Source organism: Manacus candei, unplaced genomic scaffold, assembly GCF_025592945.1.
Source record: "Manacus candei isolate 608988 ecotype Guabito, Panama unplaced genomic scaffold, ASM2559294v1 h1tg000027l, whole genome shotgun sequence".
Classification (NCBI taxonomy): Eukaryota; Metazoa; Chordata; class Aves; order Passeriformes; family Pipridae; genus Manacus; species Manacus candei.
The window spans coordinates 2,136,506-2,160,702 of NW_026138075.1; the positions used below are offsets into that span (position 1 = coordinate 2,136,506).

General features: G+C 38.1%; 1 protein-coding gene across 1 annotated transcript in view; it reads right to left on the reverse strand.

The window, feature by feature from the left end:
• Window positions 1-24,197, reverse strand: part of PGGT1B (protein geranylgeranyltransferase type I subunit beta) — a 36,571-nt gene that overhangs the window by 3,637 nt on the left and 8,737 nt on the right. Inside the window, 4 exon segments of the mRNA XM_051789451.1 lie at window positions 331-376; window positions 5,526-5,658; window positions 7,096-7,247; window positions 18,836-18,903. Coding sequence (XP_051645411.1) covers window positions 331-376; window positions 5,526-5,658; window positions 7,096-7,247; window positions 18,836-18,903 — 399 coding nt within the window.

The window sequence follows — 24,197 nt, forward strand, 5'->3', positions numbered from 1 at the left end:
AATCTCTTGCAGATAAAATCCACAGAGTAGCAATGGAACATGTGGAAAAAGTTTGATCTGTCAGCAAGAGATGAGAACCACAGCCAACACCTTTCAGTAAAACATTAATGAGGTATAATTAATTGAGTTAATATATTAAGAGTCCATCTGTTCTGATATTAGGCTGGAACTAAGGGAAGAAGATGTCATGTTCAGGGGCATGTTTTGGATTTGCTCCTCCTCATCCCACTTCCTCAAAATCAGAAAAGAAGGAAAGGTATATCCTGCACCTCTTACAGCATTTTCAATCCCAGTCTTAAAAACAGGTTTAGAACATTTTAACATTCTTACCATGAGATTCCAGTCCAGCTCCCTGGGCCAGGCCGTTATCATAAGACTGAAGAAAAAAAATCCCACACACCAGTTGGTTTAGTACCACATCACTTTCACAGACATTGTAATTTCTTAGTTTACTAGCAAAATTGTCATCAGACCATAAGCACCATTTAACCTGATTAAATTCTGGACCTCCAAAGGCTCTTGGCCCCAAGCAGTTAAAAAATCAGACTTATTTTAATGTAGGCAGCTTTTATGACTTCCATGGAATTAATTTTAGTTGTGACGTATGTTAAAAGTCTGAAAATGGGTAAACAAATCTTTGCCAAAAAGTAAAAGCATGTGATGCAGATAACCATTAAAGAAAAAGCCAAACCCATTTTTTTGTCCTTATAAAGAAAAAATGGGTACGTAATCAAAACAAAATTAAATGGATAATGTAATCTGTCTCTAACCCAAGAGCTGGCTAACATGCAAAAATTCAAGGTACTACTGTGTGTACAATACTCAAATCCAAGAAGTGCTTTAGTAAGAAGCAAATCTATCAGGCTTAAAAAAAAAAACAAGGGGGAGGGAACCAGAAGCAGTAAGACAAAATCTTTCCCTCATCCCCTCTATGGACTATGAATTTCTCATGTTTTCTCCAAAACACTCAACAGTGGCTAGTAGATACAGGACTCCTTGACAAACCACTAATGACTCCCACAGTCCTAGCCAAAGAATGGCTACAGGACCTATCATGCCTTTAGGAATTACCTAAGGATTGTTTTGTAGATCTGCTTTTAAAGCTGACATTGAGAACAAAAAAGGAAACAGAAGCAGACAAAGAAGTTAGATTAAAACTACATTGCTCAGTTTTTGAGTTGTTGTTGCAAGTTTAAGCAACTAAAAAGACTAACATCTGACACATACACTTCAAGCTGCAGCTTGACTTTCTAAAATCTGAACCAGTTAATTTTAAGCAATCCCCATGAATGTCTGAATGTTAAAGCACACGGTGTGACCTCTTAGGCACTGCCTTTTGAGAAAGCAATGCAAATGTTCTACCACACTCCACAGACCCATTAATTGCTATGCAAAGGCAAGGTGATTAGCAAAGCTATGCTGGCAAAGCTAATTACAAACAGCAATTGTAAGAGGAGGTGGTTTGCTTTAGTATGACAAAATAATTAGCTCCAGAAAAAAGCTGTTAAGAGTGTATCCCAGGCAGTCTACTATACTGGGCTGTTCAATTAGCTTGAAATTCTAATCGACAATAACTGACCTTTGGCTTAACTTATTTATTTACAGGCAGCAGCTGTTTTTCGGGGACTTGTGTGCATTAAAAAACTAGGGAAATACTTCTATTTCTTTGTCCTTCTGAAAGAAATCAAGAAGCTATGCAAAAGACGTTCTGGGTTACTGCAACATGAAAACTTCATAATTAAATACTATCCTCAGAAAACGTGTAAATCCAGTTGGGATTTGAAGCAAATCTTTGCTTCCAAGTCTGAAAGTTTCACAACCAGCTTAATTATATCAACAGACTAATATAACTGCATTTCAAGGAGACTCTATGATACTGGCACAAGCAGATGCTATACTTAAAGCTTCTTGCAATATCTCTACTTTAAAAAAAAAACCAAGTAATGTTGCAAAAAGCAGTATTATAGAGTCTCTAGAAGTAATGTAAAATTTCAGCATTTTAGTGTCTGTTGTGTTTTGATTAGTGATATACCTGACTTTTGAACATAAAAGACAAATATCAACCTGTACTGATAAAAATTGTGTGATGGAAATTCAACTATTTTAGTGACAATAAAACTGGTCTAGAATTATTTTTGTGATCAGCATTGCATAAACACTTTTTAGTCAAGCAATAACAATAAGGCTATCCATTCTGTATAAAGACTCAATTCTTTTTAAAATTTTAAATCTTACTTAATGTACCAATCTTCTGCTGTTCTTGATATGCCTAACTACACAAACATGCTCCCTCCTTCAGCTGTATTGAATTCTATCTGTCACAATTCTTATGCTGCATCATGGAAGGGAACAAATTTCCAAGAATAAGCTAGAAAATTCACAACCTTATTACAAAGATTACTGTGTTTAACCAGCCATGCTACTCTCAGTCCATATTAGTTGCAATTCACATGTATGCCAATCTGGAAAACTGGAAAAAGTTCTGTTAACTGTCATGTGCTTCATTTATGTGCAAATGATGACATACAATAGTAAATCAAAACCACACCTTTCTGTCAAAGCAGTTTACTACTGAGCAAGGCAATCTCTTTTGTTCTATAATTAATGAAAGTGACAAACCAAGGTGATACTGTAGCAAAACAGGAATAAGCATTTGCAATAGAGTCTATACCTATATGCACTGCATAGTTAGCTACACAACGAGTAACAAATGATATAATCTCAAATAGAATTTCCTTTGAATTGTTCTATACATAGGTTATTTTTAGCATCATCTACAAAATCTTAATGGGAGAAATCGAGCTTACATTTGTGGATGTCACATTTCAAATTCATTGTATTTATTTATGAGACACACTTTCAGAAATACTGTGTTCATATGAGAGGTAATTGAACTGGAATACATCTCAAGGAGAGTGGTGGAAAGAGATGAATGAAAGGAAGGAACAACCACTGCTGTGAAATGATTTTCACAATGAATGTCTGAATCCCTGAACGTCTCAGTGTTCTTCAGACACATCTTTAGCTCTAAGTGTGACTAAGCAGGAGGCAAAGGTTGTGTGTAGTTTCCTAGAAGTACCAGACACCTTGCAACTGAATTAATGCATTGAAATACTGTCTGACCAAGCAGTCCAAACCCAGAAAACACAGATGAAACTGGTGCACACGTGCATACCAACCCCAGAGTGAATTAACAGCACACCAATGGTTTTAAAAAAGTCCTACTGAACGAAGTGTATAGTCAACTTACCAATTCACAGTAAACCTGGACAAAAATACAGCATCTCATCACACATTTCTACATGCTAAGATTGTAGAACAGAACGCTGCTGATAGGATCTCTATAAGTTACTCTCTGAGCCAGCCAGGAAAAGACACAATCTTCGTTATAAGCCACAGTAGCTTCTCAACTTTGACCATGCCCAGACTCCGGTTTTACGTCACTGGTCAAATGAAGTATTAGTACAAGCCCTTCCAAGAAGTCATGCTCTGTTCAGGCTTCAATTATTTTAATTATTATTTAATTATTATTTTAACTGGTATCAATTATCCCAATAGGAACACAACAATTGGAATTTGCAGGTACAAGGATTAATGCTAAGTTCTAGAAGCAAAGCATAAATTTGGTTCAAGATCACTGTAGACAGTAAATCTCCAGTGCCATTTCAAAGCTCCAAACTTTCAAAGAATCTCCACTCGCCTGCTCTATTAATGGCCTTATATGATACTCTCTAGCTTTGTCTTAGAAAGCAAGAGTTGCTTCCTCCTCCCTTCATCTTTTCAGTGCTACTTATTTCTTTACATACCTCTGTCACACTGCACTTAACAATCTTATTTCCAGAATAAAGAGTCCTAGTATATTAAATGCTCCTTTTACAGAAGCTGGATCGTACTTTCACAGTTCAATTCAACTTTCTTCGTACCCTGTCCAGTTCCATCTTATCTTTTGGGACCAAAACTGCACTCAAATGCTCAAAATGCTAACTAACAGTCAGTGTGATGTACAGAACTACAAAATGAGGATTTTGCTCTTTCGTTTTCTGTTCTTAGTATTTGATTCTCCTATTCGATTTCTTCTAAGTTATTTGACTAAAGGCTAAACTCAGTAAACACAAAGGTCCAGAAAGGATCAGAGGAGGAAAAATCCTCCTGACCTAATCAGTAAAAGCTAGCACTCTGCCCTGGCTCCTCCCTCAGACTGTGAAAGGAGAATGGATAAATCACTGTCCCCAGGTGAAACCCACCAAGAGTATTCAGCAGGGATATTCTCACCCTGGGAACCTCTGCTACTGAGTTACCACCCACTGGGTAACGGGGCTCTTATGGGATGTAGGGGAAGAAAATTGCAGGATTATAAAAAAAACCCACCAACTTATTATGGAGTGTTCTCTGGGGAATGCAGGAGTGTGCATAATTTATTACAGAGTGTCTAGGGAAAGGATCAATGGTGAGAAAGGGAAGTATCAAAGCAGACTGAGGAAGAACAAGCAAAAGAAAACAGAGGTAAAAGGTGCTACTAGAGTGTGAACAGACTGCAGGTCCATATGCTCCTACGACTGAGCCCTGGCCTTGACCCCTTAGTCTGTCCAAGACCACGGCAGTGTGTCAGAAAGCTTCTTGTGAGGTACAGTAAAAAAAACTTAGGCATCCAACTACCTCCTTTAAAAATAAACAAGAAATAAAACCCAATTTGGTATGAAGCAGGAAATTAAGCCTTTTTTAGACTTGTTTCTCACATAAATTTTACAATCTCACTGCTGGCAGCAACTACTCATTTACAGCGGAAGTTGTACGTTGTTATAAATTTGGCTCTTTTTTGTGGACCGAAAGAGTTTACTACACCTTTACTCACATTCAAGGAACTGCAGTTTTCAAGCTTGCTCAGCTTCTTTAAACAAGATTTATTTTAATCTTGGAAAATGAAACTCAATTAAACTAATGAAATATCACGGGGGGAAAAAAAGGAAAAAACTCCTTTACTCCAACCAAATATGAAGACAGCACACAGATATAATCATGTGTCTTTTCCTTCATTCCAAGTATCTAACAAATAAATAATGAAGTGCATAACTGGAAACACTTATTAAGTATGAACTGATGTCAATAATTAGTTTTTCCTTTAAATCTGTGTATCTTTTAAAAATCAGGCCTACAGGTCAACGAAATGTGAGGATTTTATTGATACAGTGCTTTATATACTTTTTCTAAGTTACAGGAACATCAGGCCCCAGTTTTCAAAAACTTGCTTTACATTTTTTAATGATTTTATATATTTTTAAAAGATTTAATTTGAAATGAACAAACATACCAAATAAAATTATCTTGATAGCACACCCATTACAATGAAAATACAAATGCAAAAAAAACAATGTACTTTGTCAATTTCGACTTGCTAAAGCAGGAAGAGGAAATAAAGGAATTACCATAATACATAAATTTGGAAAAAGAGATTTTTTAGCCATAATTAAGAAATAAAGCTATAAATGTTAAACTGTAGAAAGAAATAACATTTTGTGAATACTCACCATACTTCTTCTGATGTAGTCTATAGCTTTCTTCATATCCATGCCTGACCAGTTATCAAGCATGTAGCAGATACAGGAAGCACAGTACACAAACCTCATATCATTCTCACTTCCTTCCAGCACAGCACAGAAACTGAAAGAAACATTTCTGTCTTAGACACTGTGTCGCCTGTTACACCAGAAAATACGAAAAGCAGTTCATAGAATTGCACTGTGTTTCCTTTAAAGATTAGTTACTTCTATTTACAGTAGTCTCATAAATATTACCCAAAGCTATGCTAGATTTTGTTTTTAGAAGACGTGACTCTAAGCCAAGGAAAATGAATAGAACTACTAACATTTCAGGGCCTGGGTGACTATTTCCAGCAATGTAATGACACTGGTCTTTATTTATTCATTCATACCGTTTATAGTATATACTGATATATGAGTTAATATTTTGACATTTACTGTTTTGGGCAGGATTTTTTGCCTTCCTAGGAATCCTAATAGCTCACAAAGCTATCTTTCCTGATTTTATCTTCAGGATCAATTTCCAATGTATGTGTAAATGTAATTGCTAATACTAACACAAACGGTGAAAATAGCCTTCAATTCAGTTTTTCATTTCTTATGGTTATAACCTTTTCAAACTCCATGAACATTTTAAAATTATTGTATCTGGGTTATTTTGGCACAATCTCAGAAACTCTTATAAAATGATGATGGATTCTATGATTGTGATACTTGTATAAGAAAGCGGCCAGCAGGGCCATGACAGTGACCGCCTTGCTGTTCTCAGCACTGGTGAGGCTGCACCTCAAATCCTGGGTTCAGTTTTGGCCCCTCGCTACAAGAAAGACACTGAGGTGCTGGAGCGTGTCCAGAGAAGGGCAAGGAAGCTGGGGAAGGGTTGAGAGCACACGTCTGATGACGAGCAGCTGAGGGAGCTTGCAGCAGTCAACCTGGAGAAAAGAACACTCGGGAGACTTATCACTCTCTACAACTACCTGAAAGGAGGTTGTGGCAAGGTGAGGGTTGGTCTCTTCTCCCAAGTGGGACAGAGGAAATGGCTACAAGTTGTACCAGGGAGGTTTAGATTGGGTATTTGGAAAAATTTCTTCACCGAAACAGGTTGCCCAGGGAAGTGAGGGAGTCACCATCCCTGGAGGTATTTAAAATACCAACAGATGTGGTGCTTAGGGACATGGTTTAGTGCTGGACTTGGCAGTGCTGGGTTAATGGTTGGACTTCATGATATTAGAAGTCCTTTCTAACCTAAATGATTCTATGATAAACAGAAGTAGGTAAAAAATTGAATTACCTGTGACAATAAATAATCTTCAACTGTTTCTTGCTGCCTGACAAGCCTCTGGTTCAAAGAGCTAGTTATATACTTTGATGACAACTATTTGCAAGAAGGCAGCACATGCACTGGCATGTGTTCTGTGACTGTTGTCACAGAACAGTTTCTAACAGAACAAAAAGATTATACAGCTACTTTCATAAAAAATGTGTTTCTTATGTTTCTTTCCACATGTGGCTTACTATTAACCATCCAGAGAGTTGCAGACCACAAAATATCTTTTACCTTCCATCCTCCAGCTGGAGAGCTCTCAGTCCTGTCAGTATGGCATCTTTATTTACTCGACTTAAATCATCTCCAAGAATAACCAGACATGACAGACCTGTGTAAGTCATTGCTATGTGCCCGCTATCATAGGGATGAGATATACCTGGACCCTAGAAAAAACAGGAAAAAAATAAAGATATTGAAACATCACAATGCCTTCTATTACAGTCAAGCTTTTTTTTTCCAATTAAAAGGTAAACAAATTTCTTTTCCCTTGACTCACTATGGTTAAACTGAAGGCATCCTGCTCAGCTTTCCTCATCAAATGAAGCTACTACTAAGCTCTGTTACCCTTGTAAACACTTGGTCAGAAGGAAGCTTTGGAAAAAGCTCTGCCACGAGTTATATTTATGCAACAGTTAAGCAAAAAGATGGGATGTCCTCAACTGTACCTAAGTTTATCCTGACACAACACTGGGCATTAGCTTCCTGGCAGCTGGGTAAGCACTGTTAAACAGCCAAACCTCTGGAGGTCCCCTCAGCAAAGATTTTACAACCTAATGATCTACAAGTACAAAGCAATATGAGAGATTATTAGTAATCTCTCTGTCAATTGAAGTAATACCAAATTAGCCACTCATCTGCTTTCATGTCTATTTTAAAACAATAATCAGAGCTTAAACAAAGTATTTACATACCAAATAATCAGAGGAATATAGAATATACTGTGTTGAAGGGACACACAAGGATCATTGAATGGCAACTGAGAAGCTAAACTGAGAGTTAAGTGCTGACTAGTCACACAATACAAATCACAGAAATGGACAGGGGATTGATACTGCTGTGCTAAAACTATTATTTGTCTTTCTGGTATTTTACAGGCACATCTTGAACTGTATGACTTCATGAAAACAGACACTACATGTAACAAGATGCCTGTGGATACTTGGGATGGTTCAGTTTGGAGCAACTGTAAGACAACTATTTTAAACAGGATAAAAGCTATTTCAATACTGAGTAGCAGATACATTTTTAAATCATTATATTACTGGCATTACTGCCTAATCAGTTGCCATTTTTCTTTTGCAAGTAATTCTAAAAAATTCTAAATAAAAACCAGTATAAAACTGAATTTAATATTATGTTATGTGTAGTTGGTATTTTTCAGGAAAGTCATGCTTACTTCCAAAGCCAAAAAGCTTTGTTTCTAATAGGAAACCAGAAGAAAAATAATTACCCACTAGACAGCAAGGGACTGCTCTCACACTAGGGAATCAAACACAGTTGGGAAAGCGAGGCTGATGCCAGCTCAGCTGATGCTAAGAAAAAAACTCAGGAGCAGTTAACTGAGGGTGAGATAAGGGAAGGGTTTAATTTGTGCCAAGGCATAGATGTTACAGGACGCGCACCGGCTGTGCCTGAGATGTTACATTTTATAATACTGCTTCACCAACCCAAGTTTTGCCCACCCAGTAGCCTTTGCTCTGGTCCGCCCCGGGCCCACCCCCTGGGAATTAGAGTCAAGGGTGTATATCAGGACCCCCTCTTCATCATTCTCATCATCCTCAGAGCACAAAGGGTACACGGTCAGTCAAGAACAACAGTTCTTGACTCTGTTCTGTTGTTCAGGCCAAGATATGAATGTTCTCTAAAACAGCATAGGCCTTGCCTTGACAAGAGACTAAACATTTCTACTGAATTCAGGGGTAGGATTGATATAGGGAGCATGGAATGGGGTAGGAGGGTTGAGGTATGTGTAAACTAAAGGGTGCTAAAGGGTGAGGAATACAATATAGCTGCTTCTAAAATCTACTTCTACTATAATTACATATAAAGCTTATAAAAATTAGCAAAGTAAAAAAAAAACTAAAAGGGTCTTAAGGCATCAAGGCAGAAAATGAGGTGAAATGACTGCAGCAGTACTGGAAAAGCTATGGAACAGAGAAAAACAAGAGACTTAAGTGCTGAGAGCTGCACCTTTTCTCCTTCATTTCTGCTCCTGGACCCTGTGATGACAAGGGGGCACAAATCTCAGCAGCTCCCACTCCATTCCCTGTGCTGCCAGTGCCCACATTGCTGTCTCCTGTCCTGCACATCCCCCAGTCACACACACACAACCACAGAGTGGCAGAGGCTGCAGGAGCTCTGGTGTTTGTCTGGTCCAACCTCCTGTTCAAGTACTGTCACCTACATCTGGGCACCCAGGCATCCAGATGGCTTCTGAACACCTCCAAGAATGGATATTCCACCAGCTCCCTGGGCAACCTTGCTAATGCCTGATCACCCTCACAGTGACACTGTTTCTGGATGTTTAAAGGAAGCTTCCTGTATTCTAGTGTGTGCCTGTCACTGGGCACCACTGGAAAGAGCCTGGCTCCATCCTCCTTGCACCCTTCCTTCAGGTATTTCTACACATTCATAAGAAACCCTCAGACTTTCTCTTCTCCAGGCTAAACAGTCCCAGCTCTCTCACCCTTTCCTCCTAGGAGGGGTGCACCAGTTCCAGACAGACTTCCCCATGGAGCACCCCACAAATGGAGAACAGCTGTGCCCTTAAACAGCTTAGAAAAAAACTACTGCAGTAATGAAATGCATTTTTCTATCTTGAGTGGATGACAGGCTCTAATCCCAGAAGGAACAAGTTGGCCTACCATAGCAATTTTAGGGTTTTTAAATCAAACAGTACCAAAAAATTTTTTTTCAGAATACCTTCACCTTAAAAATTTTATTGTAAGCAGCTTCACCTATTTCAAATCTAAAATTCTGCTCCAAACATACAGACATATAGGGTGATACAAATTTGCCAACACCTAGAACTATTCAGTTCAATGAAACTGATTTACTTTTAAGCAAAGCAAGTCTCTATTCTAAAAAGCCAAATTTGAACCGGTTCTTTCCCTAAAAGGATTCTCAACGTCCCAGTTCTGCCCCTAAAGTTTCTCACAGTTTTTGTCAAATGAAATAAACGACACACACTAGGCAGTAAAAATCCCTGGAAAGGTTATCAGATATTAGGACCAACTGCTTACAAAATGTCCCAGCAGTTCCCGTCAGCAACTACGAAGAAAATTAAGCTTCTAAACATCTACGTAATTTAAGTTAAAAGTAGAATCACAGGAGCACTTGATTTCTTCCTCCTTGGACTAACCTAGAGCAAGCAGAAGATGCCTCTGCTGATTTCAAACAAATACAACTGAGCCTGCGAATCAACGTTAACTGTTCACCATGGCTGTTCACACACTTTTATGGGTAGTTCATCTCCAAATAAATACTGACATCAGGAATAACTGAACAGTAATATGTACAGTGAAAGAGTTTGCCTTTACATTTGAATATATTATTTCCACAGGAAGACTACACTCACTGAGCAAGGAAGGTTTACAGAAGTATATTGAGACTTGCTTTTTAAAACCATATTTATAAAAAGTCTACTCAAATGTTCTAACTAAAAGAAATATGCTTGACTATTCAGGAAATTTTCTAAGACATCTACAGTTGTCAAACAACGTTCTCCTCTAAATGACAATCTTTTCACAGTGTCTACATAAAGTAACTGAAAATTACCGCTTCACTAGATATTTTTATTCTACTTTTCTATATACATGCTAATTTTACATTGCTTTTAAAGCCTTAGTAGCCAACAAATATGTTTAAACAACTGAGCCCTTACTTTTTAGCGAACTCTTTATTTTAGCATTTCTTTTACACCACTAGTTGCTGCAGCAAAAATAGGCTGCAGACAAAGTGTTATAAGCACATATACTGTATGCTCACAAAACACACCACCATTCCTCCTCTAGCAAATTGCATCAATCACGACAGCACCTGAACAACGTATGAATTCTATCTGTACTTGTTTCCTATGCAAATATTTCAAAATGTAGCAGTAGCACACTGCTTTTCCAGACAGAGGTTTTCAGAAACACCTGAGCCGTGTAAAATTTTTCAAGTCTGGTATTTTTAATAAAGAACACAAATAATACTGGTATGACACATATAAAGCAAACAGTAGTGTCTGCTGCCTGTACATGCAATCGTGAAGTCCACAGCTACATTAGTACTGTCACTCACTTCTGTCCTTGAATACCAAACAAATCCTTAAGCAGAAAAGACTGCTAGGATAGATGGGTTGTAATGTTGTTTTGTGGGAAATCAGGGAGATGGTGTCAGCGTTCAAGAACAGCTACTTGTAAGTCACAAAACTGCCTTTGGTACTAATAGTTTTCTCTTATCACAGGATTATCATGTGGCAAGTAATTAAATTCTTTATATGATAAATCAGTATACTGCTAGGTATCTTGATAAGTAATTACTGAAAAAGCCAGGGGACACTACAGAGGGTCCAACATACTGGTACGCATCCAATGTCTTGACAACTCTGGGTTAGGTCCAAAAATCCTAACAAATACAGTCAATATTTCCATAAAATCAAATTAAACACAGGAGGATCAGCACGAAGTATGAGATCATACAGGAATTACTGTATGACATACTCATAGAGGCCAACATGATGTTTCAGATGTGTAATTACTGTAGGATTTTTGAAAGTTTGGAGAGCCTAGCAGATCCTTTGTTCACCACACATGATTTTAGAAAAAATTAAAACAGTATTCACCATAAGAATAATATACTCTTAAACTTTTAAGTCTACTAGAATGCACTTTATCTTCTAGGTTCCATGTAATTATTGCAAGATCACTGTAATACTACTTATAAAATTTTATGTTGTATCTACACACACCTATATATACTTCACACACTTATGCAACAGAACACAGAGCCCACATAATAGGATGTTTTTGAGGTGACAACAGTCAGGACAATTGGATGTTTCAGACAAAAAAAACCCCTCCAAAACCAAAAACCCAAATTTTCCATAAAATTGAAAATTCCTAAAATTTGTAGTAACTGGTCCTGTGACAATTTGGTACCACAAAACAGGACTAGAATGGATTCCCCAAATGCAAAAAATTACAGCAGATCTCAAAGGTTTCATGAGATAACTGCCAATATGTCTAAAATTTGCATGGGTGGGAGGAAGTGTTGCTAGACTGCCTCTGCTACGAAGAACAAAGTAATTCAGAGATTGCGTAGAAATTGTATCGAAGACAGCATAGTCAAAGCACATGATCAGGTTTGGTAAAAATAAGTTAACTTTTAAGTTCTGAATTATGAACAAAAAATACTTTTAGTTAAATCTACCTATTTCTGCCTCATAGACGCTGCTGACTGAAGTGACAGCCACAACCAAGCAAACTGTCAGCCTAAATACCAAAACCAGCAGTTGCCAGCAGCTCAGATTCATAGGCCAAGAACACAGATAAACAGAATGAAGTTATTTTAAATGGTAGAAGTTACATCTCAAAAACTAGCAACAACAAACCTGTTAAACTGCAGAGGAGTGTGTTAAACACTTGAACAACCAGAAATACACTTGATCCAGTATAGTTATGTTTGCATGAAGGAATAACGCAACGGGAGTGGGTCTGGAGGGTAGTGTTGAGAGATAGCAGTTGTTTAGCATAAATTAAGTTTTAAGTAGAATGTGTCATACAGAGCTATAATACTGTGATTTATGATGTTGTTGTTTGCTTACCTTTACTTGCTTAGCATGAGTAGTTGGATAAAGCCTCAGGCAGCAAGCTTTGAAACTACACCTTTGAAACTACACAGATATGCTTTCAAACTACACAGATATGCTTTGAAACTACACAGATATGCTTTCAGCTGACACAATGTTAATTTTCATAGAAATTTTCATAGTAGCTGGTACAGTGTTTTGGTTTTTTTATGACAACAATATCGATAACACACTGCTGGTTTGGTTGTTGCTAAGTAATGTTTATCCTGTGTCTAGGTCTTTTTCAGTTTCCCATGCTCTGCCAGGGAGCAAGTGCACTAGAAACACAAATGAGGAGACTACAACCATCAATTGCAGAAGCTGCAACTCAACAAGAGCAGCCTGTCTGCATGGACAAAATAAGAACCCAAAAAGGTGTTATAAGATCCCAGACCAAAAATTACCATCAGACACCAAGGGGTGCATGCAAGGTAGGTGAAGGATGAATCAGAGGCAGATGCATAAGTTGTAAGGGTATAATTGCCCATGGATTTCATTGTTCTGGGTCCCTTTCTGGAGGTACCCATCTTGAGCTGACCTGTTGCTGTACCACTCTCTTAAAGTATTTAATTTTTATAAATCTAATGGCTGAGACTCTGCTATAGGAAACCCAGAGTTCAGCCTGAAGACAGAAGCACATCTGAGAGTTCATGTGTGTGTGAGCAAGAAGTCGAAAGGGGCACCCATCAGCTCCCTGGGGCTGCCCACTGCGGAAGGACTCCAGTACTGGCACCTAAAGTCTTGGGTGGAGTGTGTGTGTGGCTCCTTGAATGGTGCAAGAATGCTCAAGCAGTGTCTTCTCCTTTAACAGGAAGAGCAAGGACTGCTAATGGGGAAGTTCATCTGGAGTGCACTGTCTGGCTCAGTTTCATTTAAAAGGAGCCCAGTCTTGCTCGTTTGGAGCAAGCACAAGAAATTGCTTTTATAAAGTGCTCTCTACCGATCTGAGCTAACGCACTGACACACACATACTCTGAGAAGACAAAAAAAGGGGATATGGTCAGGGTGTGTCCTCTATACATTTGTGGTAATTAGTTTGTAAGTCTCACAGGAAACAAATTTACTTGGATCTCAGAGATAGAGTAATAAGTTCTAGTTCTATTGGCATTACCATCATGGTCTCCATAATCTGAACCTTCCCACCAAAAGATGCAAGGTGAGGGGAAGCTTTTAAAAATGGTTCAGTGACACAGCAGTGTTCCCTACCATATTATTTAGAACTGCTAATTAAACATAACTCATGGTCACCAGAAATTCCTGCCAACTATTTGCAGAGAGAACTACGAAATTCTCTTTGCTGTAAAAGCATGGGAAAGATCTCTTCAAACACTAATAAACATACACCTGCACAAGCAGAGTCCCACTTTCAAAAAACTTTCTTCTCACACCTGGCACTGCTGTTCCAAGAAAGGACTCTTTTACGCAGTGTGCAAGGAGCCAATCCACACATAGAGTTAATTGCTTTTGACATGTCTGCACAGAGATGGGTGTTGGATGGTAAATCTACAAAACCAGCACACCTGGTTACAGCCAAGAAGCATAATTATACTTTCAAAATACATAAGTATTCACTAATCTAATTTCTAAATAAATGTGTACATAATAGCTATTGGACAATCTTTTGCCTGCTTTGATTTAAAGGTACAGTGTATTTTAAGTTTATTGCAGATGTTCAGTGGGTAGCTGTCTTCACTTGGAGATGGGTAGCCTAAGCTGTAGAGGTATGGTTTTCACATTACAATGACTGAAATTCATCTAAAGTGCATGATTTCAGCTGATTTAGCCAATTTGAGTAAAACTTACAGTCCAGTGGTGAACACAGTACCTAGACTCTAATTTGAGATGCCTGTGCTATGGTAATCTCTTTACTTGTTTCAAAACTATTCTGCAAGACCTTGCAATTTCCCATTTTGTAGGATCACAGAATGTCCTGGGTTGGAAGGGACCTTAAAGATCATCTAGCTGCAATTCCATGCCATGGGCAGCAACACTTTTCACTAGGCCGGGTTGCTCTGAATCCCCAAAAATAAAATACAGAGATGTTTGCTTAAAATAAAAGAAATACGCAATACAGAGATGCTTTGACCCAGACTTACCTGAGTCTTTATAGTATTTATTGTTATCTCCTGTTTATTTTTATATTCTATTTATTGTTGTCTTTTATTTGAGTCACTCTGCAAAATAGTTTCTTAAACTATTCATCTTTCATCAGTATCAGTGTTACAGCCTTGAGAAAATACAATGTTGTGTCAGGAACACAAAAGAAATCTTTTGTCCCCCAAGTGAAAGCATATGTTATTTACCACAATCTTACAAAGAAGTTTCAGGTATTGGCTTTCAATCTAGCCCTAAAATTGATTTATAACATTTTAAAGAGATTGAAAATATCTAAGCCCACCTGAAACTCCAAGGAGACTGTTCACCCCTAAACTTAAAAAGCTAGTTCAAATCAGAGAGACTGCAGAACTTGGAGCCATTTCAAAAAATAATTATTTTCTAATTCTAAAGGAAATTATGTTTTAAATGTGGTGACAGAACAGTCACACTTATGCTTCCTTTACAGTTAAGACTGTTATGGTTCGTAAAGGCTGTATGCTAAGCTGGTGAAGTGGATATGCTTTTGTTTTATTTTTGCTACTGTTCCAAAGAACTGCAAAGACATTACTATCAAACATTAAAAGGGTAACAGCTAAAAAAACACACACCACAAACTAAACCCCAATGAGCTATCCTTGCAACATTTAGTAAAGTTGGGTATTCTAACATTTGACTTGACTTTTTTCCTATTATTTTGAAGGATCCCTAGTGACAGAATAGATTTGGCTACCTCTGGTATGGCACTTTTTCAGAGTTCAAGAATGAAATCACTCTAGCGGCACGTAATAAATTTTATCAAACATCAGTGTAAATCCAAAACACAGGCTTTTTCATAAATTATTTTTCAAGACAGATTTCATAGAATGTTTTTAAATGATGAATAAAGAATAATGACAAGATCGTAAACATATCTCCAAGTCATGGCAGTGATTTCCAAGTTTTTTTTTCTGACTTATTTCAGAACATTTCAGAGCAACAGTGCTGGAAATGCTTTAAACCTTTGCATGCCAATAAATCAAGAAGATGTAATCCTTCTACTGCAGATACAATGAAAAAAGTACTGCAGTGTTTGAATAAAAAGCACATCCATGGGCAAACAGTTTTCTAGAAATAATGACCTTATAGCTTATTTCCACAGGTTACATGGTTCCACCCCTTTTTTCGTTCTGCAGATTGGCTAACACATTCCAAGACACTGATGGACTGCAACACATTTCCTATAAAGAGAATATTTAAGTATGAAGCACATACTATTGGCGGTTGATAGTTAAATTAAAACACCAGAAAGTGCTGGGAAGGGAAAACAACGCTTTGCCAATCTTACAGACTTTTTGTCTTCAGGGTCCATTATAAGATCTCAGAACCAAATCCAGAATCAAATCTTCTAGCTTTATACACTGACTTAATGTACTACACCACATGGCAGTGACCCAAACCTTCTAGGAAACATGAGACTGATATATTTTTGTTATCTCAGTTTGCTAAAATTATGTCTTTATCCATTATATAGTGCTGTTATGCCACGATATAAGTATGACAACCTCAACCTTCTTTAGGTGACTGTTATGAAAGATAATCATCTTTCTTCTGAGTAAACTCAGTCTTTTCCTTATACAACTATATTGAAATTATCTACTATTATTTTGCATCTAAACTTTATTTTTAACAAGTTATTTCAGTAAGTCACCACTACAGATCCCAAATCAATTTAGGTTTTAAGCAGAATTTTCTCCTTGTTTCCTTCAAGCTCAGTGGGTGGTTGGATTGCCATGGAAGTAAATTCCAGCTGAAACTTGCTACTATGGTGAGATCTCACTGCAGACATCACCTGTAGTGTGTAACAGGATAAATACCAAACCAAACCAAGAGACAAATTACCTTGCCTGTCACATGCTGCCAAGTGCTCAACATAGACATGTAAAATACTGCCTTCACAATTATTTTCAGCTTATTATAAAGTGTAACTTCTGAGTATTACTGCTATAAGTACTTTGCTGATTTGCCATGCAAAGAGGCATACGCAGTTATTACTCCAATGTAGATTAACATTTCCACAAGCTAGTCAGAAGCATAAAGTTACTCTCAAACACAAGACAGAACTACTTATGTTTTCTCAGTTCTTTTTGCTCACTGGCCTCTACTTTCCACATCCAACTACATAAAACCTTCTGCAACACTTTTAGCAGCCTCTGCCAACCTCCTTTCTCTCTTTTATTAAGGGCACTTTCTTTTCATATACAAGTTTAACTCTCTTGAACCTCAGTTTCCTGGGCTTCAAAGCATTGTCTCTTAAGGGATGAACAGAGCTTTGCCTATGTGTGAGTGGGTATCAGGTGCAATCAAACACATGTGATTCAACACAGGAAGGGGAATACCAGTTGCAGAAAGTGATATCAGAAGAAACAGAGAACCCCAGTCTAATAATATGTGGCTACATGGCTGGTGACACTGTCAAAATTTTGGGGTCTTTTTTGACAATGGGATGGCCTACATGGCATGATGCATATTGGCATCAGATAGGATCTACTTTCTAAAAGATGTAGGACAATTAGGGGGATCCACTGATAGAGCTTTAAAGTAGACCTGAGACCTCCACAACACCCTTCTCTCTTAATTAAGCTATGGATTTGATGGGTGGACTGTTCAGTGGATAAGGAATTGGTTGGATGATCACATCCAGAGGGTAGTGGTCAATGGCTCAAAGTCCCAGTTGGCATCAGCGACAAGTGGTGCCCTCAGGGGTCTGTACTGGGACCAGGGTTACTTAATAGTTTCATTAATGACACAGACAGAGGCATCGAGTGCACCTGTTGCAAATCTGCAGATGACACCAAGCTGAGTGGTGCTGTTGACACTTCTGAAAGACAGAATGCCATCCAGAGGGACCTGGACCAGCTCAAGAAGGGGATTCTCATAAGGTTTAACAAGACTAAGTGCAAGGTGCTGCATCTGGGTTGGGGCAATCTCAGACTGGGAGGATACAGTGGGAGTAAAAGTCATCGACAGCAGACCTGCCAAGGACTTGGGGGTGCTGGTGAAGGAAAGGCTGGACATGAGACAACAATGTGTGCCTGCAGCTCAGAAAGCCAGCTGTATCCTGGGCTGCATCAAAAGCAGCATGGGCAGGAGTGGGAGGGAGGGGATTCTGTCCCTCTATTCCAGTCTGGTGAGACCCCACCCAGAGTGCTGCATCCAGTTCTGAGGTCCCCAGCACAAGAAGGATGTGGCAAGATGAGAGCAGGGCCAGGAAGATGATTAGAGGGAGCACCTCTTCTATGAGGAAAGGCTGAGAGAGTTGTGGCTGGTCAGCCTGGGAAAGAGAAGGTTTAAAGATGACCTAACTGTGGCCTTCCAGTACCTGAAAGGAGTCTATGAGAAAGATGGAGAGGGACTTTCTACAAGGGCATGTAGTGACAGGACAAGTGGGAATGGCTTCAAACTGAAAGTAGGTTTAGATTAGGTATTAGGAATAAATTCCTCACTGTGAGGGTGGTGAACAGGTTATCCAGGGCAGTTGTGGATTCCCCATCCCTGGAATTGTTCAAGGCCAAGTTGGATGAGGTCCTGAGCAATCTGGTCTAGTGGAAGGTGTCCCTGTCTGTGGTGAGAGATTGGAGCGAGATGATCTTAAGGGTCCTTCCAGCCCAAACCATTTTATGATACCAAAGAACAGCATGTTCTGCACCACTTAATATGGGGCTGTTCTGCCCTTCTCTGCCATGTGACAGTTCTTGAGCTAGAGAAGTTTCCCTAAGTTAGCAAAAGACCAGAGAAAGAAAAACTGCACTGAGACAAGCCACAATTTGTATGCCAATTTCTTCACTGATCTGGAAACTCAAGTCCTAGGTATCATTTGAGCATGTTTCTTATGTATGTTTTTTAAAAGCTCTACAAACGTTTTAGTGTATTAACAGTGCAAAAATCTCTGCCTTCCAGATATTCTGTAATTGTGAAGTTTATATTATAAAAAAGACACAAGATCATTTATTGCCTAATTGAAAATATTACACACACACACACACACACACATTCTTAACTGACCTTGGAGGGATTGAATGGCATCCCTAAATATGAAGAGCCTCTGAATCCACAGCGATGCAAGTTTGATCCTGGAAAAGATTAAAACAACACTCAACTAACTTGTTTCGTTAAAACACTCATTATAAACCATAATCCTCTACTGATATCAAGACCCACTAGTCCAACACTATTCATAATATAACTAGAGTTTGCATGTGTCTCTCAGTTTTTGACCTTAGTTTGTTATCCATGATTAATTAAAAAAAAACAAAACAAAGAAAACTACAAGCAAACCTAATCCTGCTGTAATGACAAAGCATAAAGCACACATTTTTTTTTTAATTTGGTGAAAATATAGCCATTGGATCAGCAAAGAATTGTCTTCCATGCTCTCCAGAAAGAAAAAAAAAGGATTGCTCCCCTGGGAAAATGCCCAGAGTTAACATATTTTTTTATTCTTCCCTGGATTCCTGCCTGGTAATACCGTCTGTTCACAAACAGAACTGTCTTAAGATACTCTGCAACATGTTCAAGGGCAAACAAATTGCACTTGCAAGCACATTGTAGCTATCAAACATTTCTGTCAGTGATTCAGTATAATTTGTTTCAAATGTCTCACAATACCTGAGCATGTTGCATACAGAAGTGTGAACCACACACTGTGTAAAGTACAGGTTTGTGGGGCTCAACTGTGCTTTTGCATGGCAAAAACTCAATTGCTTACTGCTCAGTCTCTGAAAGTAAAAGCCTAATGAATGCTGTAGTTAAACAGCACCTGGGTGTTCTTGAATTTCTTAAATTCTCTCCCTCCCCCTTTTTTTTTTTTAATTCTTTAGCCTTTAATCTAAAAATCCTCATGGATATTAGGGAAAATTGCACCAGACTGAAAAAAAAATGAACAGTTATAAAGCTGAAAGTTCTAAAAAACTCACTGTATAATGTGGCCTACAAGTTCTTGTGTAATTTATCAGCATATTACCTTCTAATTCTAAATATGTTCTCCATATATGCAAAATTTAAACTGGGAAGTTTTTACTAGCCTAAGAACTTCAACTTGGCTAAAGTACGCAAGTTTCTCTACAAGACAAGTCTTTGGATCTAACTGAAATGGAGCAAAACACCTGCAACTCTCCACTTCCTCCACATGGAGTTCAATCAAAACTACTTTTTAATGACTCTACACATGCAATGAAAGCAACTTCAGCCTTCACTAAAAGCTGATATGGCATAGCCATACCCACAAAGAGGAAACAGAAACAGTATCTGTAATTGTGGACAAAAAAGTTCATAACTGTTTTATTTTGTTATAATCTAAACATTTGCAGCAGAGAACATTTGTCTGGTTGCTTCCAGAGTCAAATACTTGAATTTCACGTTGCATCAGCCTTTGGAAAGCACAGTAAATTAAATTAAAGACTAATCCATGGTCCTGAAAGACACTGTCCAAAAAAAAGCCACAATTTCAAAAATGACACAATGTGAATGAATCAGTAAGAGAAGAACTAGAATTCCAGCCTCTTAAGTACCAAATTTCCCAGGCGACATTGTGGAAAAAAATCACCATTCACTTGACCCATTTTCAATAAAAAAGAATCTGTGTCTTAAGTGCTTAAGCAACCAAGAAAACTCACTTTGAAATGGTCCTAAAGTGGAAACCCTTCATCCAGAAAAGTTGCTAGCCTACTAGCACACAGCTGTTCTGGCCTGCTGCAAAGGAAGACACACTACAATTAAGACAGCTCTGCAGTCAAACAGAGCTCAGTTGCTAGCTGCTAGATGGAAGGATTCATCCTGGAAATACTGATTCCCATCCTTTTAGACTAGCTTATCATTAATTATCAAGATAGAAATGGCAGCATGAAACCCAAGTGTGTCTTTTAGCGTGTCACCCTGATTAGCTTCTGAATTCACAGCTATTATGAAAAGAGATTAAAAATGAAGTACATGAATGAAATCAGGATCCATTACTCCCTTTAGCTGTTCAATTTTCATATAGTATTTTAAAACCTTTCTTGTACTACTAAACTGCTATCAACTACAAAACAGCATCTGTAATTTTAAAATGGATTTTTAACTATATTGCTATCAATTTAAAATCTGATTTGACTCTTTTTGTCGGTACTTCTGATCCCTCATTCTAGACTTTACATACTGGCTCCTAGGAGAAACAGAAGACCAGCATGGCTCTTTAATGCTCTTACTACTAGAAGAGAAACTTTAAAGAGAATTTTATCCCCCCCTCCAATCCAGTAATGTGCATGTAATACATGCTACCTAGACCTTCAATATTACAAGAGAACTGCTGCATATCTGGTCACAATACATTAATTAAAAAATAGAATTGAGTTGATAAGGGAAGCATTAAAACAGGAATTGAAAACCACTCATTTTTAACCAGATGACTCTGGAACATTGATGTCATGTCTAGAAATTTTTTTTAGCATCCTGTGAAGATACAAGTTCAAAATCAAATGGGAACCAAAGAGGAGTCAGGGAAAACTGCTGTCTTTCAGCTTATGAAAGAAACTTTGTGACGTGAAACTTCACCTTCTGTGAAGATCGTTTTACTACACTGTTACAAAGTACTTGTACTTATTTTATGATAGCTTAGTAGTATTAGTCAAACAAATTGCCACAAATGCGCTGTCAGAATCAGAAGTAGAAATTAAATATACCCTAATTACAAGACTGTGATCATAGTTTATGACCCTCGTAAAAAATTGCTGGGGTGACCAGCTCAGCTCCAGCACAGCTTGCTGAAGCTCAGTCCAACTGCAGCTATGAAATGGTACCACCTAGTGTCCACTTTCACCATCGACCTAACAACCACTTTCTGAAGGAGTTTAGGACAGAGCAAAAGAAATAAACATTTCATCAATTGCTGCATAATTATTGCAAGCTGAACATGACCCACCTGGAAAAACTTTCACATTTGACAACTAAAGAAAACTGACCCTTTTTCAAAACAAAAAGACTCCATACTTAAATCAACAGCTGAGACTTTCCTGTGAAAACCCTATTACTTATGTGTGCTTAGGCCAGAAAGTCCTTAAGAGAGGTAACAGAGCTTCAATGATGACCACAGACGATTTATCATAAGAGCTCTTTTTTTACGGACAGGACATTTTTGTTATTTGTGTTTTATGATTTCTCTTGCATGGAAGGATTAATAACTTTTACCACTACTTCTTCACATTTAGATTACCCATGCATTCCTCTGTCTGCAAGGCTTTTCTCATTTTGCCAAGTACAGAAACAAGCTTACACACATCAATAAAATCTTATTATATATATAAAAAAGTCACAGCTTTAACAAAGGCTGACCCCATCAGCACATCCAGATAAAAACACACTTAAGTTCTTCTTATTGAACTAGGGCTAAAGATGTAATCATTCCTGTAAATCCAAGCACTAGAGGATGTCATAAAATGCAAAGTTGCATTCTCTAAAATGGAAGTCCATTATACATCCAGATAAATATTTCAAATGTAGCCATTAAAAGAAAGTTATATTCGAAGAACATTCATATTTCTCCTCAAGAAACTTATGATCAAAAAGCACACAATGCAACAATAATTTCAAAAAACAGTCAATGGCATTTTATAAATTTTTTTTCAGTACTGACAACACAAGAAGAAATAATCATTATTACAAATCTAAATCTAGTCTTTGACAGAAGTAAGTTTTAGGTCTGTGACGTAGCATAACGGTTTTCAGTCTGCTGTGCATGGGTTCTGTGGGTTCAGTCCTATAAATAAAACGTGTCTCAGTGTTCTTTTTGGTTCCATTTCTTAGTACAGCAAAGCTAGTGAAGCATCCAGTCATCAAAAAGTACAATTTCCTTCCCTCTCTTCTAGTGGGCTGGCACTGGCACTCCCAGTCAACACAGCTCACCAACACAACACAAAGCTAACCTTCTGTTAGATAAATAAATACATGTTTTCCTGCCATTTCAGCAAGCTCTCAAGCAGGATCAAACAAATGCCAGTGTTCCTATGTGGGAGGATGGTGGATGAATATGGCCAAGCAGTGTGCCTCCGCTGCCTGTAATTAGATTACTTGAGCACAAAGCTCTGGATTCACTCTCTTTTAAAAGTGCTGAACTGGCTTGCAAGAAAGTGGGATACATCTTTCTTAAATTGCTATGAGTTGCACTTTAAGATAATTATAATAAATTCGAAATTCTGTCAAAGAGCTGTACTACGAGAGGGAAAACATTAAAACTCTGACATGATAAGGATCTTAAGAAAAGCAGCTAGGAGAAAGAGGGTCTTCTGTGAACCCTTTTCCAAAGTTTCACTAACATTTAAAAAAATACATCTTAGTCTAAATACATATAATTTCTGGTAAGGCTTGTAAAAGAGCACCACTTTCCTCAAAATGAAAAAAGAAAAAAGTACTTTTTCAAGATTCCCACTTCATGCAGTGAACACACAAACAAACCAAAAATATATATTAGCCACGCACCTAAGCAGAGCATTTCCTGCAGTGAAGGAAAGGTAACCATGGCCAAAATCTATGCAATATAAAGCCTAACTATTTAGCACGAGTTACAGAAGGCAGGGGCCCTTCAAACAAGCAGAAGGCAGCAATAAGTTGAAGCATTCAGCTAAGGATGTGTTTCTGTGTGAGAGTCAGTTTGCATATGTGACATGCCATTCCCTCCTAATTAAAACTAGTATTGAGCCACTCTCTGAAACAGTTGAGCTAAAATTATGGTACCTAAAGGACATTATTTGTTTGAATCACAGTTGCAATAAACCCACAGAAGAATACTATCCTGACAGACCTTGATCTTTATCTTCCTTTAGTGCATTTCAATTAGGTTGACAGAGCATACATTTGCTTTCCTACTCAGGTAGATCAAGATCTCACCACTTTGCATTAGTGAGCTTTAGTTTCACATAAAAATTTCAAAGACTACAAACCTCTGAAGCGAAGCTTTCTTCAGCCATAAGATACATTACACAGCAGTAAATACAAACATGTTACTTAAAACTACCACAGGATATTGGGAGACCCTATCTAAGAAGTGCTCTAAACCACTAAATTCTGAATTTTCTGTCAGGTTCTGTAATGACCCGCTGTGGTGGGTTGACCCTGACCAGCAGCTGAGCACCCACACAGCCACCCACTCACTTCCCCCTCCAGTGTCAGGGCAAGAAAACAGAGATAAGGGGAGAAAACACAGGGAGTGAGACAGAGACAGTCTGATAAATGAAGCAAAAGTTGTGGAGGGATTCATTCACTACTTCCCATCAGCCAGGCAGGTAAACAGCCACTTCCCAGAAAGCAGGGCCTCAGCAGGTGTAAGGGTTACTCAGGAAGACAAACGGCAGATCCACAAACATCGCCCCCTTTCTCCTTCTTTTCCCAAGCTTTT